This window comes from Primulina eburnea, chromosome 13 (genome assembly GCF_022965805.1).
Source record: "Primulina eburnea isolate SZY01 chromosome 13, ASM2296580v1, whole genome shotgun sequence".
NCBI classification, from domain to species: Eukaryota; Viridiplantae; Streptophyta; class Magnoliopsida; order Lamiales; family Gesneriaceae; genus Primulina; species Primulina eburnea.
The window spans coordinates 26345938-26363127 of record NC_133113.1 but is presented as its reverse complement, the minus strand read 5'-3'; the positions used below and the strand labels follow the sequence as shown (position 1 = coordinate 26363127).

General features: G+C 36.2%; 3 protein-coding genes across 7 annotated transcripts; 2 read left to right on the top strand and 1 right to left on the bottom strand.

Annotated features, from left to right (window-relative positions):
- The first annotated feature begins 1162 nt into the window (after positions 1-1162).
- Positions 1163-2708, top strand: LOC140809309 (dormancy-associated protein homolog 4-like). The gene is made up of 3 exons (XM_073166895.1): positions 1163-1705; positions 1997-2084; positions 2327-2708. The coding sequence occupies exons 1-3, from the start codon at positions 1402-1404 to the stop codon at positions 2352-2354; spliced, it is 420 nt and encodes a 139-aa protein (XP_073022996.1). The 5' UTR covers positions 1163-1401; the 3' UTR covers positions 2355-2708.
- Positions 2709-5953: 3245 nt separating this feature from the next.
- Positions 5954-14079, top strand: LOC140809763 (uncharacterized). 3 transcript variants are annotated; one of them, XM_073167479.1, is made up of 11 exons: positions 5954-6349; positions 6747-6936; positions 7027-7209; positions 7278-7377; positions 7462-7483; positions 8012-8042; positions 8832-8984; positions 9223-11347; positions 11463-12846; positions 13024-13107; positions 13806-14079. In XM_073167479.1, exons 2-11 carry the CDS (start codon positions 6869-6871, stop codon positions 13868-13870), a joined length of 4215 nt encoding a protein of 1404 aa, XP_073023580.1. In that variant the 5' UTR covers positions 5954-6349; positions 6747-6868; the 3' UTR covers positions 13871-14079. The 3 variants fall into 3 exon arrangements, with proteins under 3 accessions (XP_073023580.1, XP_073023581.1, XP_073023579.1); XM_073167480.1 differs by having other exon boundaries at positions 5954-6355; positions 6756-6936; XM_073167478.1 differs by having other exon boundaries at positions 5954-6355.
- Positions 14080-14637: 558 nt separating this feature from the next.
- LOC140809821 (DNA N(6)-methyladenine demethylase ALKBH1D-like) lies at positions 14638-16954 on the bottom strand. 3 transcript variants are annotated; one of them, XM_073167560.1, is made up of 5 exons: positions 16794-16954; positions 16156-16689; positions 15618-15962; positions 15077-15360; positions 14638-14818 (listed from the first exon to the last, which is right to left on the bottom strand). In XM_073167560.1, exons 1-4 carry the CDS (start codon positions 16854-16856, stop codon positions 15085-15087), a joined length of 1218 nt encoding a protein of 405 aa, XP_073023661.1. In that variant the 5' UTR covers positions 16857-16954; the 3' UTR covers positions 14638-14818; positions 15077-15084. The 3 variants fall into 3 exon arrangements, with proteins under 3 accessions (XP_073023661.1, XP_073023662.1, XP_073023660.1); XM_073167561.1 differs by lacking the exon at positions 14638-14818 and having other exon boundaries at positions 15020-15365; XM_073167559.1 differs by lacking the exon at positions 14638-14818 and having other exon boundaries at positions 15020-15360.
- Positions 16955-17190: the final 236 nt, after the last annotated feature.

Below are 17190 nucleotides of genomic sequence, written 5' to 3'. Positions count from 1 at the left end.
TGTTATATATAATAAATAAATCAAATCAGTACTGATAGATGAAAATTTAAGCTGAATTTTAACTGGAAATAGATATATTTGAGCTCGAGTTTAATTCAAAACTCGAAAAACTTAAATTTTTTGTTCGATTTCGATTTGTTTACACCCTCTGAACAGCTCGATTTACTTACATCACTCACTATATGCCATTGGCTCATTTGAGATTATTTTAATATATTTAGATGGAAAAAGGCATTTGTTGTGTTTAAAAATACATATTTTTGAAAAAATGAAATTAAATTATTTGAATGAGAAAATATGGAAGAAATAAATGATGTTTTGGAAGGGAACCAAGTCTTAAATGGTGATTGTTCGGATTTTTTCTAACGCCCACCAACTCCTTTCGTCAGCCACTTCCATTCACCATTTTTCAATTTATAATTTCATTTTAAATTGTACAATGATATTTTATTAATTTTTACAATTATGATATTAATTAAATTAAATTAAATTAATTATAAAAAAATTTGATATAAAAAATGATATATAAGTAATATTAACTGTGTGTAATTTGTAACTTGAAAAAAATTATATAATATGGAAAAAATAGGATTAGGTTGAAACAATTATGAATCTTATCCTATATATGACTTGTCCAAAAGCTTAGCCCAGCCACAATTACAAACTCAACTCCTCTAAAGCCGTTTTCACAGCTTGGCTAAGCTCGTTTACAAATACTGGTTACAAGGTTAAGACGAGATCTCGAGATCTAATTAAAAACTGCTTCTTGAGTTTAAAAAAAGCAAACGTGGCGAATATATCGGTATCGAAAAAAAATAAATAAAAAATAGCTATTATTGTGTGTGGATATGTAAATAAAAACATAGATTAAACAACTTAGAAATACCAAGTTTTTATGTAAAAAAATAAATAAAATCAATGGATTTGAATTGAATAATGTCACATTATTGCATATAAAAAATCAATACAAAATTCGATTTATCAAAATCTCATTCTGTATTAAATATTAAAATCTCGTGAATAAGAAATGGATATATTAGATTTAACTTTTAAAAATATTCTTCTTAAAGCCACCTGAGAATGAGATTCACACTATCCACACACAAGATTCCGCATCTCCATTGAATCTTAGTGGCTTAAAATGACGCCGTTTCAGTCGGCGCCACTGATGAATTTCCCCATTTGTCTCTCTCCTCTATAAAAACCCTAATCCCCTCAATCTCTTCAATCTTTTTCTTTCCAATTTTTTTTTTTTTTCCATTTAGAAAATTTTTGTAGCAGTCGTATATCAGGTGGTTGGTTCCCAACCTTCAAATTTCAAGCAGATCACCTCTTTTCGGTTGTTACGATCCAGAAAATTTTTTTTTAAAAAAAATTGAAAATTTGATATCTGTGTTTACGATGGGATTTCTCCACAAGCTTTGGGACGAAACGCTTGCCGGGCCCACACCCGAATCGGGCCTTGGGAAACTCCGTAAATACAATTCTTTCTCCGGCACCAGATCCGTGGCCGATCCTCCGGCGGCGGTGGTCGCCACCGATGATCGTGTCCAGATCTCTCGCAGCATCACCATTGTCCGGAACAACAACAACAACAACAACAGCAACGCTGCTCCTGCTAATCGCAATCTTAACGTCTTCGTTGACTCGCCGTCCGCACCATCTTCTCCTGCGAGTTGCAGCACTCCAACCTCGCCGTTTTCACGTAAGAATCTCGGATTTGTGTTAGCTGTTTGCATGATTCAGATTCAGTTAGCCGTAAATTTCTCCAAATTAGACCAGATCTCCTGAATAACAATTAACAACCGTCGATTTGTATTCGAAGATTGCCTCCATTTTCAAGAATAACAAAATTTATTCTATTTTCTCCGAACTCCCTTCAAATTTTCCAGCAATGAATCATAAAAACTTAATGCATACGAATCAAATCTTACTACTCTTCGGAATTCTTCTTCTTTTTCATTGATTTTTTCAAACTTTGGATCATTTCCACCAGCTAGTACACCACCAGGTGGAAATTTCAAGAAATTAACTAGACGAAAATCCGCCGCCGCCGACCCAAAGAGTCCTCATGGTTATGATTGGTTCGTTTCCTCTCGTTTACTGATTTTAATCATCTTCATTTATTATATTAAAATTAAATTTATATATCTTTATTCACAATTAGGAACTTCATTTAAACAAATCAATTAATAAATGGTATAATTTTTAAAGGATCAAAATACATAATTTATTAATAATAAGTTATTATTAATAAAATACAAAATCAAATAATAAAAAATTTATATTTATTTTTTTATTTCTGATTAATTCCTTGTGTTGCCAGGATTATACTGAGTGGTTTGGACCGCTGAGAGTATTTCTCGAGAAGAAGTAAAAAAATTCAAAAAAATGTAAATAATAAAAAACCCTAATAATTATATCAGTTGTACATATTAAAGCATAAGTTAGTAGATAAATAAAAATGGTAAAAAAAAATAGGTTTAATTTGGGGAGGAAAAGACTAGTTTAGGCTCGAAGATTCGGAAACTTTCAACTTCTGTGTGGGGAAAGTTATGTCCTCTATTGTAAATTATGTTTTGAAGGCTAGCTTCTTGTACATGTAGGATTTTGTTTTTATTTATTATAGCATACTTGTGGTGTAATTTGTACTCTGTACATATTCTAATGAAACCCAGTATAAACCCTAATTATTCTGCTTTTTCTTTTACTTTTTTCACTTTTTTTGTTGTTTACTTGTACTTTGTAAATGTCCACTCTCCTAAAAGAAGCTGATATATAATATGATAATAAATTGATGGAGTATATATATATATATATAAAATATAAAATATAAAGATATTTAGAAAATATAAAACAAATGAAAACTCAGTTTCATTTGTTTGCGATGTTTCTCAGTTCAGTTTCAAATGAAATCGAGAGGTCAATTTGGTATCAAACCTTTGGAATTTTCTTTCTATCCGGTCATTCCTTTAGATTGAGTGTTAAAACAAACAGAAAATTAACACCAAAAATTTCATTAGCCAAAAAAAATTACAAGAAATAAAAAGTTTGATGATATTAAAAATTTCTTTGGGTCTACTCTGGTGAGCATGGTCTTCGAACCTTTCAATATTTGAACCGGCACTAATGAAGGAACAACCTAATCTGCACAGGCGAGCAATAGTTAGGGGGCGTCGAGGATTTTTCCGGCGTGATCTCTCCGACGCTAATGTCAGAAATTTACTCAAATAAAATTAAAATCAAGATACTGTGGTATTTAAAATAGTTAATCATTACAGATACTGTGGATAAGATTTTCTAGATGAGAATCCTTCATCTCACAAAAGTTGGATGAGTCAGGATTTTTATGTAGAACCTGAACAGTTTCCTTGGTATTGTGATATGGCTTGTGCCGACCAGTTAATCATTACAGATCCACCGACAACTAGCCGTGTTATTGATCTAACTCATTCTCTAGCTATACCTTGGGGAAATGTTTTGACATCAAGGACTTGATCCAGAATGATTTTCTCTATAGATTTAGGTTCGGCAAGGAGGAGGATCGAAGTAGAGGGGATCATAGGTATATTTTCCTTAATCTTCTTTCCTCTCATTCTCCTAAAAATTAATATTACTCCGACTTTTGATTATTTTGCTTCTTTTTTTTAAGAGCATGAAGAGGAGAGAGGCTGAAGTCGGGGATTCTTCGAAGTCCTCTAACGCCGAGGTTAAGGGAAAACAGAAAAAGTTGCTCATGGAGTCCGATGGACAGCCAATAAAGAAATCTCTTAAGGTTATTGCTCCGTCCCTAGCCCCCAAGGTTTTGGGAAGATGATCCAAACATTGAAGGTTCGAAGAACACGCTCATCAAACCGAACACGGAGAAATTTTCGGTATCATCAAAGTTCATGGATGCCGATGCAGTGGAACCAAATCTATAATTCAACAATTAATATCATAAATTTTTGACATCCAATTCCAGCCAAATAGTAGGTACGACAGTTAAGACGCAATTGGGTATTATAGGAAAAGAGTGCGAAGGAAAATGAATATTTGTTCAGGCAGATACATCAAGCTTACCGTGAGGGCAAGAAGTTGGACTTGTGGATTTTTGCTACCAAAAGCTATCAGTCATCAAAAAACAACCATCAACCCACCTCCGTCGTGTTGGGGCAGCCGCTCACCGTGGACAGGCCGGAATCGATAGGTGTGCAGACGACTCGTCCAATTTCCCGTTAGCTCAAACTAATGAAATGACTTGACAGAGCAAAAACTCAAAATATTCGGGACTAAATTGGCTATTCGATTTCTTTTGGTACTCAATCCGATAATATACCAAACAAATCAAACACGCAAAGCACGACACATAATTCTGATTTGGGTTTGTACGTGAGGGCCCAAATTATTAATTTAATCTGTTATTTGATTTCAATAATATTTTATCATGATTATGTCATTTCCCAATGAGGAAGTCAGTCATACACACCTGAAATTATACTGTAATTATGGATGTTTTTTTTAAATAATTTATTAATTTGAATATGTCGATTGACAGGGACAAACCAAATAGGTCTGCCCCTTTAATTTGTCGAAAATCGGTGCAATTATCATGCCGTTTAATTAAGAAACAATTAATTAAGCCACCTCTTGTGTTTCCAACACGTCGACATTGTAATTAAATATAACAAGAAATCAATTCAGATAAAAAAATCGGTGAAATTCATATAAAACCTTTTAACAAATCAAGAATAAGGGTATTACATCTACATACATGCTAACTACTATACTGTATATCGATATAATGTTGACCCACTTCACGAATAAATATCCATAAAATCGTCTCATAAAAGATCTATTTATTTCATCTTATCTTAAATGATGATTTTTTTTTATCGTCGTCTAAAAGATTTAGGATATGAACTGTGACAAAACACTTAAGATGTAAATTTACAACAATTTATCTCAATATTTACTGATCCATGTATACTCAATGCAATTGCTCCGTCCATATTTGTACAATCCACAAACGGAATTACATTATTTTCACGCTATTTATTTTGTCCTCCAACTTTGCGACACAAATTAGTTTTTACGAAAATATTATATGTATTTAGATAAACAAAGTTTTTCATATGCTTTTGAAATTCAATAACTCACATATTATCTCTACAAACTATATATTTAATATAATTACATGATCGTTGTCCAAATAATAATAATTAAAAACTATGAAAAATTTTTTATGAATCAATTTGATCTATTAATAATCATGATTCATATACATAATAATAATTATTTTACACACAGAATGTGTGCGTCGTTCGTTATAAGTTCATTATCTTATTAATATATTAACTTAATTTTAAGTGTCTTTCCAGACTCAAACTCAATTTGTTACAATTTTATTTTTAAATATAAATAAATATATTTGAGGGCCGAGTTAGATATGACCTATACTATATAATATTTGAGCCATAATATAGATAAAATAATGGCTTAATATAATTTTTAGAATCCCTAAAATACCCCTATTTCTGTTTTAGCCCCCTATTTCTTTTTCTTTTGGCATGAAAAATGAAAATTATATTAAATTTGATTTTAATATTTTTAACAAGAGTGTGTCTCCTGTGAGACCGTCTCACGGATCATAATATGTGAGACGGATCAACACTACCCATATTCACAATAAAAAGTAATACTCTTAGCAAAAAAAATAATACTTTTTCATTGATAACCCAAATAAAAAATCTGTCTCATATAAATTTTTATCTTTAAACAAAAATACTTGCGTCACGAGACTAATAACCATAACTGGTCGGTCGTCCGACGGTCCCCAGTCGACAAAATGGGAAAAGAACTCTTCACAGGGGCAGTTTAGTGATTTCACAAGACGGAGCACGAAACAGTCCACGTGACAGTCTGTTCTCTCGTCCAACCATCAACCATGTTTGCAGTCGAAAAATCCTCATTTCAAACCGTAACAACAAAAACAACAAAAGAAAAGCAAAGAACAAAATTTTTGTCATCCAAAATAATATTGTCGGAAAAAAAGTAGAAATCTCGTTCTACACCTTCTTTCATTCCCAAAGACTCTTCCTTTTCACTCTCTATACACGCAGTGTGTGTATTTACGGCAAAGGAAAGTGGGAGATACGCTGCAATACACTTCTACTAAAGATGGAGTAAAGCATAAACCAACTCTGCTTCCCCTTTGTGGGTTTTCTTTCTCCAACTGAGGGGTAAAAAACCACCCAAACCCTTCTGTTTTTTGGACCCATTGGTGGGGATTTTACCCGCAGATGGAAATGTTGAGTTGGGTCTGCACTTGAATCGGGGCTGAGAGTTGAAGATCTCTGCCTTGAAATCGGTAAAGGTAGCTCGATTGTCTCGCATTGTATGAGATTTTAAGTTTGTTTAATTTAACTGGTTTTTAGGTTGATCGAGTTAGTTGTCGTAGAATGTGTTCGAACATTGCTTTAGATTGAGCTTATTCCGGGTCGGGATGGACCCACGTTGAAGCATGAATTTGGTTTTTGGCATTATCAGATCTGGGTGAATTTCGATTTTACGCTTAGTTTGTAGTTGATTTTATGCTGATTTAGGTCAATGTGAGGTAAATTAGAAGAGATGAGATCACTTGTGTGTACTGCTTTTCTCCTTATTGAGAATCTTCTTCTTTTTCTTCTTTCTCTAGATTTCTGCGTGCTCATTTAAATGGATTTTCCATCTTTGCGTGTAGTTTGACTTTAAAACATGAAATGCAGGTTCCTCAGGCTGTGCTAAATTCAATCGGTTTTAGAAATAGTTAAGAGATGCCGAAATTTTTGGGATGAAATTTAATATTTATATAAAAGAAGAGTAAGGTGAATACATTGTATTCTCCTTGATGGAAAAAATGAAGTCAGATGCACCTCTAGATTATGCTCTATTTCAGCTCTCTCCAAAGCGTTCCAGGTCAGGATTCTGGTTCCTATGTTTAATTTTACTAGTTAAAGGGTAGTTTCTTTTCTTAGTTTTGTTTACTTTGAGCTTTCTTTTTGCCAGATGCGAATTGTTTGTTTCAAGCAATGGCAGCACAGAAAAGATCGCTTCAGGATTACTTAAACCCTTTGTTGCACATTTGAAGGTTGCAGAGGATCAAGTCGCTTCTGCTGCACAGTCAGTTAAGCTTGAAGTTGGACGACGAAAAAATGCTGGAGTGTGGTTCACAAAGGGAACACTTGAGAGGTAGCGCCATTTGCTGCTTCAAAAATTTATTAATTCATGCTCAATATCTATGATTGTTATGCTTTTAGGTTTGTGAGATTTGTAAGTACGCCGGAGGTTTTGGAACTGGTTGTAACATTTGATTCTGAGATGTCACAATTGGAAGCAGCACGGAAAATATATTCTCAGGTATTTATTTAATGCATGATAAGATGGTTCAACTGGTAGTTCTGTGACTATAGCATGACTAAAGTTTCCCCTGTTTAATATCAGGGACCTGGAGATCAACTTTCTGGTATGGATTTCATTACTAATTCTTGATGTATTTTATACAATATTCTTCTTTTTCTTGATTGTGCCTGATTCTAGGCATGGATAAACCAAAAGAATGAGCGATAACACCTTGTTTTGTGTTATTTGTTCTTTCACGGCACCTTGAAGTATGTATCTGGCTTTTTTTTGAAGGTTTATCCTCAACAAAACACTTTTTGGCTTTTTTTATAGGCTACTTAAACCACGAGCATGTGATACCTGTTGCATGGAACAACGTACCAGTAACTATCTTCTGAAATTATTTTTCTGCACTTTGGTTGTGAAAGTGGACCCATTTGAATGGCTCATCTAGCTGATTCTAGAGCTTTCAGAAATTGTGGTCCAACTAGTTTAATTGAGTTGATGTTTGAATTTTTTCAGTTAGTTAAGATGCATTTGAAACAAGTAACATATCTCGAGTTCTCAAATTGTTTTGCTCCTTTCTTTTTGTTGGTGAAATGATAATAGTCTGTTACTCTGAATCAATGACTTGATCTGTTAAATGCTCCAGGTGGCACGACAGCCGCAGAGGATGCTACAAAGTATCAACTCTTTACTCTGTTTCACATTTTAATAACGTCATTCTTTTAACTGTTTGGCTTAATTTATTTTGATGATTCAATCCTAATGTGTGAAATCACTTTCTATCGATGGATGTTATTAATCTCTCTGTACCACACTAGTTTCTGTTACTATTAATCTCTCTGTACCACACTAGTTTCTGTTACTTCATGGCAGCTTTGAGCATTTTCTTTGTAAGCTAGCTAACCTTTACGGTCATTAACTCAGCACATAGAATAGTTATAATGAAGTCCCTAAGGTGTCTGGTTGATCGCATGAATCTGTTAACAATCAATATTTGCTTGAAAAGTTCGTAAATTTGATTATTTGAGTATACAATCTAAATATAATTTGAGGGTTTAAGCTGTCCAATATTTGCTTGAAAAGTTCGTAATTTGAGTATACAATCTAAATATAATTTGAGGGTTTAAGCTGTCTTGGGTGTAGTGGCCTGCTATAATTCATTACATTTTTGATAGTTAGCTCTGTGATAGAGGAAGTTAAACTGATCTTTGATGTTGATTTCATGGTGCACTACATATAAGTGATTTCATCTTGGTATGCTTCTCACAGATGAAACATATTATTTAGCTTGTCTTTTCTTGTAACTAGCATATGTTTCTTCAACACTTTTGATCGAAGTCCCTGTTATAACTATAGTTGACATATCAAAAGTCCATTTTGAAGGTTTTTCTGCTTTATCTTCCTCTGTGTATGTATGTGCATAGAATTGTCCTTCTGTCCATTTCTGATTATTTACGTCCTTGCAGGAAGGAGCTTTTGAGAGCTATCGATGTAAGACTTGTTGCAGTTCAGGAGGACTTATTAACAGCCTGTGCTCGTGCTGCTGCTGCTGGTTTTAATATTGACACAGTCTCTAAACTTCAAATGTTTGCAGATAAATTTGGTGCTCATCGTTTGAAGTAAGTACTTGGAAAACTTCTGATTTTACATATTAAGGAACAACTAAGAACCCACATAGATTAAATATGGTTTGCTTTTGGTCTAGCTTTGTGAGACTTGAATTATGTATATGGTCATAGTGTTAAATCAATTCTAATCTGGATCACAAGGAAAAAATATATCTTATGTGAACAAAATTATAGGTGAAAAAATATTAATTTTAATTGTGAACTAAATTTAAGTTGTATTTGAGTGTAGTGAAGCATGCTGCAAGTTGATATCACTATGTGAGAGGCGGCTGGACTTAATGAACCAGTGGAGACCTGTGTCCGATGATCGAATAATTCGTTCTTCGTGTGGGTCGGACATGTCAATTGATGTCGACGATGTCCCGTCGTCTCCACCACCCGATCAAGAACAACCTGCCACATGTCAGCTGCCCAATCCTCTTCCTTCAGTTTCTAGCAGTCACACCATCAACAGGGAATCAAGCGTCGAGAGGGAAGCTGTCGAGAAGAAAGAGGAGAGATCATCAACTTCTGATCAGAATTCTGAGCTATCAATTCAGGCAAGTCAGCCTACTAGACGTCTTAGTGTGCAAGATAGGATAAACTTGTTTGAAAACAAACAGAAGGTGACATCTGGAGGAAAGCCAACTGTAGGGAAGTCTTCTGAACTGAGGCGGATGTCATCTGACGTGTCATCATCTGGAACTACGCTTTTGAGGAGATGGAGTGGTGCTAGTGACATGAGCATTGACCTAAGTGCTGAAAAGAAAGATACTGAAAGCTCCTCTTATTCCCAGTCAACTGCCTCAGCCTCTCAGAGCAAGCAGTCTGAGGAGAAAAAAGCTTTGAATTTGATCGAGAAAGCTGTGGGTTTTGATTTTGTTACACCAGAGATAAAGGCTATGCCTAGTCTGGGTAGGGTTGATGATACTGGAGAGTCGAAAGGGGGTTCTTTTGACAAGTTAGAGTCCAATTCTAACCTGGGTCCTGTTGAAAATGTTCCCCTGGGTCCTGTTGAAAATGTTCCCTTGAAAGATCAAGTGTGTAACCCAACCCAGTCAATATCATTTAATAGCAGGGGTGAGCATCAAGATAATTCAGAAGAGAAGAGGTCTTTGCCTGGCAGTAAAAACATGTTTGTTTTGGGGTCGGGGGATCAGGGGAAGTTGAAGGATTCTCAGAATGGTGATGAGCTTAGTGATCCTATAGCGGGAGTGACTTCACATACAAAGGTTGCTAGAGTGAAAGATTCATCTTCTTTGATTCGATTTAGGCCTTCTGGGAGCAAAGGTGGTGGGCAGTCTAAAATTTTAAATCAAAGAGAAGATTCTGAAACAAGAGGTCAGGCTGTTAGGCAATCACGATCGAAGGTTGCCCACAAGACACCAGAAGAATCAGGACTTTTTGATGGTGGTCCTGGTTCAAGAATTCGAGAGTCTTTTGCAGCTCGCTTTAAAGGTAACGGAGGGGATTCCTCATCTGCTCATCCAGATGTAAAATCTGTTGCAGAAATTGTAGGAGTTGAAAAGAAAGAATCAGATTCATCCAAGAAGGTAACCGGTAGTTCTGTGCCAAGTATTGAAAATTCAGGCCCTCGGAGAACGAAGTTCCACAAACAAGGCTTGGCAGCTGACCCATGTAAAAAGGCAGAAATTCAAAGAGATGAAAGCAGATCTGGCAGAATTGTGGGGCCCTTCTCTGGTAACTTCTTGATAGACACTGAAGAAAGCTTTGATTCGTTTAAAACGCCACCTCTAGAGCAAGCTGAAAGAAAAAGGCAGTCAAAAGGTAATCAGGAACTTAATGATGAGTTGAAGATGAAAGCAAATGAGCTTGAGAAGCTTTTTGCTGAGCATAAGCTACGAATTCCTGGTGATCAATCCCACTCGGGCTCTAGAGGCTGGCCAACTAAAATGCAGCATGAGTCAACAACTAGTTTATACCGATCAAAACCGGTAGTCAGTATTGGTTCCCAAGTGTCTGACAATTACCCGGCAACAGAACCTAACATGATTTCCAAAAACACAGCCGAGCTTGATGCTGCCTCCCTCACAACAAGTATTGATAATCAGAATTATGGTGATGCTTTAAGTAAAGAGTTTTCTGAGCTTTCTGTTTCAGAGAGTTCTCGAGGGAAATTCTACGACAGGTATACTGAAAAAAGAGATGCAAAACTAAGGGAAGATTGGAGTTCCAACAGAGCAGAGAAAGAAGCTAGATTGAAGTCCATGCAGGATAGTCTTGAGAGGAGTAAATCTGATTTGAAGGTCAAATTTTCAGCTTCTGAAGATAGACAGGATTCAGTATCCAATTCTCGTCGACGTGCCGAGAGACTCAGGTCATTTAACAGCAGGTCAATTATGAAAAGAAAGCAGGTAGATTTGTTATATTCTACTTATGTATGCCCCCAATGAGTGCCCATGTAATTTTAGGAGTTTAATGGAGTTGATCTTCTGTTTCTGTTTAACCGACTTTGTTTTCTTTTGCCAGCAATATATAGATATTGGCGATGGTGAGGATGATGAAGAAGCTTTAAATTTTTCGGAGCGGAATCATCTTCGGGAAGATTTGCCTTTAGATCACGTCACTTTTGTTGATGGTGCCTCATCAGGTGCACAAGGTAAGAAGCTTCTACCCAATAATAGGAGTCTGTCATCATCAACTGGTACCTCAGCTACTCTTGGTTCAAGATCTGCCATAAGAACCTCCAGCATCAATTCGAGGAGGCGAAGGACACAACCAGAAAATCCACTCGTACAGTCGGAACCCAACTTCTCTGAACTGAGAAAAGAAAATACAAAGCCATCTTCTGGAGCAAGTAAGATGACTCGTGCACAAGTAAGAAGCTATTCCGGTAGCAAGAACACTAGTGAAGAAGCAGCAGCTGTGAAGGATGAGAAGTCACACCAATCACAATCATTGAGGAAAAGCTCAGTAAATCATAACGAGTCAAGGGATGTGTCCCCTTTGGACTCTGATGGTGCTGTTTTGACAGCGATTAAATTTGATGAGGAAGTTGCCAAGAATGTTGCAGCTAAGCCTTTTCTCAGAAAGGGTAGTCGAACAAGCTATGTTGCAAGAGCAAGTATCACAAAACAGAAGGCCTCTGTGCGATCTGAGCCTATAAAAAATGAAGAAGGAAATAATGACTCGGCCTCCGGAACAGATGACCTTGAGAATACTGGTAAAGATGAAGGAGAGGAGGAATTTGAAACCTTGAATGCTGAAGGTAATGAAGTTTTGGATAATGAAGAACCAAGACTGGTGATGGAAACTGAGAAGTTCTTTGATTCAGGATCAGAAAATGGTGATGACAAGATGACATTTTCTCAACTTGACAAGGCTTTGGGTTCTCAGTTACCTACAATTGTACCTTCTGGCTTCCACTCTGTTGAATCTATGCAAGATTGGCCTGGGGAAAGTCCTATGTCATGGAAATCACGCATTCAACATTCATTTTCTTATCCTCACGATTTGTCCGATGTTGATGCATCTGTGGACTCCCCAGTTGGAAGTCCTGCTTCATGGAACTCACAGTCATTAAGTCAAGTAGAGTCTGATGCAGCTCGAATGAGGAAGAAATGGGGAACAGCACAGAAGCCAATGTTGGTGGCCAATACATCCAATAATTTATCCCGCAAAGATATGACTAGGGGATTTAAACGGTTTCTGAAATTTGGAAGAAAAAATCGTGGTTCAGAGAGTTTGGTTGACTGGATATCAGCAACCACATCAGAAGGAGATGATGATACTGAAGATGGACGTGATCCTGCTAACCGGTCATCAGAAGATCTGAGAAAGTCAAGAATGGGATTTTCTCAAGCTCAACCCACTGATGATAGCTTCAATGAAGGCGAATTTTTCAATGAACAAGGTAATTCATTATAACTTGTTACATATGGGTGTTTCTTTTAGTGTGGTTCTTTCATTGTTACTATATATTTATCTATTCCAATTATCTCCCTTTATTTTTTGAAATTCAACGGTTTTGTTCCTTCAATATTCAATTTCTGGATATCAAGTTGACTTGTTTATTCCCTTCTTCTTACAGTTCAACCTTCACAGAGCTGTATCCCAGCACCTCCAGCCAATTTTAAACTGAGGGAGGATCAAATGTCTGGAAGCTCAATTAAAGGTGACTTTGAACAATTATATGTATCTTTACATATATTTGAACACTAAAGAAGTACACTCTTGACTTAACATTACATTCTCCAGTTGATTGTTTTGCTTGAATCATGGAGACATTATGCTCTTGCTTCTTATTTACAACCTATGATACTGTCCATTAGACCATGTTTTGAAGCCTAAAGAAAATGGGTACATGTGCCTCAGAAAATACTCGTTCTTCTTAAGGTTAGAAGATAAGTGTAAGACTGGAGGCCTTTCTATCCGGGAAGTTACTTCGTGGATGATCTTGTTTTTTTCCTAATCTAGATAGTTGATTTAAGTTTCGGGGCTTTTTATGCGGAGCCCATGTTGTTCCCTTGAAGAAAGCACATTTAAGATCACACTTGATGAGATAATTTCAACTAATTGCACAAAACTTTGCTAATTTGGAGTGGATATTCTTATTACATGCGTGCACATGCTATATGTGACTGAGATACAGAATCTAAGCCCCTAAGAACCAACGAGTAGTTGGCTGGTCTCATGAATGGCTGCCTTTTCCAAGGATACCCTTTGCGTTTGAAATTTTCTCCTGATCTTCAATGTTTGTGTGTGTTTTTTTTTTGTTTTGGATAAATGTGGAAGTACATTTTACTTGTTTATTCGGTTAAACAAAGAAAGCTTTTATAGTTGCATGTTTGATGATTTGGTTTGATTTTACAGCTCAGAGACCATCATTTTTCTCACTGTCTTCGTTTCGGAGCAAGGGTGGCGACCACAAAGCATAGACAATAGTCTGAAACAGGAAGGTCACCTTACAGATACTCGGTTTGCCGATTTTACGACTCCTATGTAAGAAATATGAGAATATGCTGTATAGCTTCATGGATTAATGCTGCCTACGTCTTGAAAAATATTTGTATGTGTATGTTGTAATGGACGGACAGTTCCAATTGGTGGAACGTTACAGTGATTTTGGTAGTTAAATAATTTTTTTTTATCTGAAACTGTGATATGTACTGGATTAGTATGGAGATTTTTTTTAGTTTAATTGTGAATCAACCACTTACCTTGGTGTAAGAAGGGATGCACGGGCGTGGAGTGGTGCTATGGTTTAATAATGTTTCCCAAGCTATAGAGAAATTTGGCTGCGATTGTGAAACGTGAAGTAATCCAAATTTTAGATTAAAGTAGGAAATTTTAAGCAGTATTTGTTCATCTTTTCAAAATGTTTTCTAGTTTCACAAAAAAAACCATAGATAGGCACACAAATGTTATTTTTCAGAAGTAAACTTTCTGTATGTGATCATTACTTTTATGTATTTTATTTTACATTAATCCTAAAAATGATTTTATTACCATATGATATGTTTTTAAAAGGTTTATCACGTTCTAGAGTTTTTAAATAATTAAATATTGTTGATCAACGTTGTTAAAGAGTCTTGAGACAAAATTTGGTCTTGAGGAAGGATGAATAGAAACATTATAGATTCTTCAAAATAATTGTCCCGAGTCAGTTAAACGTGAGAAGCTTATTTTGTTTAAGCAATAAATAACGATACAAAAGACTCGAGTAAAACTAGGGGTAAAAAAATAAACAGTTGCAGCATTTGAACAAAATATAACGAGGAAAAAATAAATACTACATAGAAATTCGAAGTTGGTGTAATCAATGTATTCCTCTCTTTTTCCACCATAGAAAAAGTTGATTCCAGTTTTGTCGTCATCCCAAAATCCTCAAAAATAGTCGTCACGATATATTATTTCTATTTCAAAGGAAAAAACATGTTATTTTAATAAAGAAGTAAATAATGCAATATATTTTAATGTTTCAAAATGTTTATGTATATATTAGTAATCTGAATAAAATGAAACCTCACTGACTCTTGAGCTCGAAATTTGACTGACTTAAGTAGTTGTTTGATTGACGGGCTTACCGAGTACACAGAACAGACGGATAAGTTTGTCAAGATGAACCAGAGGAGCAGTATTACCACAGATGTCAATACTCTCTGAAAGTGAGATTTAGACGACCAGGTCTAAACTTAGTTTCCTCAAAAAGAGCTGCAGGACTGGTGCCAGAATTTATGGTAGCAACTCCATGAAATATATGCCTTGACTTGCCACCAAAAATTAAGACATCCCCTGATTTCAACACAACCTTCTCTGCTTTATCTATGTTTCTCTCGTCCCCATATAGAAAGTCAGCAGAGTCACCAATGGAGAAAGAGACCACGGGTAGTCCTCTATGTAGACTCTCTTTACTTTCATCTTTATCCTGAACTAGGTACAGGTCTCAGCAACGTTAGAGAGTAACAAAAATTTCAACCATGAACCAAATAATTCAATTCAAGGAAATGACGAAAATGTCAGGAATCCATTAAGAAACGCTTCTTATCTCACAGCCGGATAATAATTTTTAGTTCCCAAATAATTGGATTTAGCTGCTTTTCTGTTAGCACAATTTAGAAACACAGCATAGTCTGTTATGCCAGCTTGACATTAGCAAACTTAAGAGAAACGATATTTATATACCTGATGAAGACCAAGCTTGCCACTCGTTGCATAAAAATTGACGATGCAAATATTTGGTGACATCGAAGGAAGAAAATCTTTTGCATTCCTCACTGCAGCACATGAATCTAAATAAGTATGGCACTCCTGAATTGCTCCTTTGACCAACTGCTGAAACTCGTCAGGAATACCGGGAGGTTTTGCTCCATCAACGGGCCTTTCATCACTATACATACTTGTCTCAGGATCCCAATTTTTACCAAGGCACATCATCTTCAAATGTAGCTTGGCTCCATCACTGTAACTAGGCTGGTAGAAACCGCCACAACCAAGACCAAGATCTTGGCAGGTTTTTATTAGTTTCACCTAAATCAATACCAAGGATAACATGAAGATCACCAAAGATAACAAAACAAAGGCTGGATATTTACACACAAGACAAACATTAATCGAATTTTTCATGACTTTTCTTGGACGAAAAACGGCCTTGCTAAGGTTCTCAACAGGGCCGCATAGGATACAAGTCAATCTTTTAAAGATGAGGGTCAAAAAATTTCACCTGATCTGGTAAGGAGAGGAAACCCCTCAAAAGAACCATCCCAGGCCTCAATATGTCGATGTTGTGTCCTAACATAGGGTTCTTCATTTCATTCTTCCTTTCCCTATTTTTTACAAGCAGAGAGGGTTTCAGCTTAACACCACCGCTCGCACTTCTGCCCGAGCAGATATCAAAAGGCGAATATTTTTGCTGGCAAGTGGAATACTTTAGCTTACCATCACTTTTCCCTCTTTCACCTCCCAGACCATCTGAAAAACAAGCAGGAGACTCCCAGCTAGTACTATTTTCAACCCCTACCCCCGGGGACTGAATCCTGCTATCGCTCCTTGTACTCAAATCAGATTCGGTTGACAACCCCGACAAGTTCGGACTCTTATTTTGAGCTACTTTTACGTTAGGAGTTACGTTCCTACCACCACGAAGGGACATTCCGCCAACCTCCTGTGTCACACGACCGACCGCAGTCCTTGGCTTTCCAACCTGCGAGGATCCGCTTTCATTCCCAAATGAAGTATCATCAAGTTGGGCTCCAACCTGAAAATTTTCCCAATTAACTAAATAAGCATCATGAGAATTCACGATGTCAATTCACACCCTAAGTAATCACGGAGGAAGAAAGTGAGAATTGAGAATATTACAGGGCTGTAATGACCCGCTGAACGTCGAGATATTCCTCCGCGACTTCCGCCGCCGCGATTCATCGTAGATCCAAAACGACACCGAGGAGTCAGGCAGAGAAGGCAGTCTAAAAGATGGGAATTTAAAGAGTCATCGCTCGGTGGGACACTCTTTCGAGGTTTATCTACTTCGTGGTATCTAATAATAATTTCGTTGCAAAAACATGCATGAGACGATTTATGAGATATATATCTTATTTAGGTCATTCATGAAAAAATAATACTTTTTATGCTAAGAGTATTATTTTTTATTGTGAATATCAGTAGAGTTGACCCGTCTCAAAGATAAAAATTCGTGAGATCGTCTCACAAGAGACATACTCTAATTTCATAGATCATTGATATTAATATTATTACA

Bases quoted from the DNA above. Each gene is read 5' to 3' on its own strand.
- LOC140809763 (XM_073167479.1), top strand. From the start codon at position 6,869: ATGGAAAAAATGAAGTCAGATGCACCTCTAGATTATGCTCTATTTCAG. The intron at 7,210-7,277 runs GTAGCGCCATTT...TTATGCTTTTAG, and splicing joins ACAAAGGGAACACTTGAGAG to GTTTGTGAGATTTGTAAGTA. The intron at 8,985-9,222 runs GTAAGTACTTGG...ATTTGAGTGTAG, and splicing joins TTTGGTGCTCATCGTTTGAA to TGAAGCATGCTGCAAGTTGA.
- LOC140809821 (XM_073167560.1), bottom strand. From the start codon at position 16,856: ATGAATCGCGGCGGCGGAAGTCGCGGAGGAATATCTCGACGTTCAGCG. The intron at 15,963-16,155 runs GTGAAATTTTTT...GTATTGATTTAG, and splicing joins TCCTCTCCTTACCAGATCAG to GTGAAACTAATAAAAACCTG. The intron at 15,361-15,617 runs GTATATAAATAT...TACCTAGTTCAG, and splicing joins GCAAGCTTGGTCTTCATCAG to GATAAAGATGAAAGTAAAGA.
- LOC140809309 (XM_073166895.1), top strand. From the start codon at position 1,402: ATGGGATTTCTCCACAAGCTTTGGGACGAAACGCTTGCCGGGCCCACA. The intron at 1,706-1,996 runs GTAAGAATCTCG...CATTTCCACCAG, and splicing joins TCCAACCTCGCCGTTTTCAC to CTAGTACACCACCAGGTGGA. The intron at 2,085-2,326 runs GTTCGTTTCCTC...TTGTGTTGCCAG, and splicing joins AGTCCTCATGGTTATGATTG to GATTATACTGAGTGGTTTGG.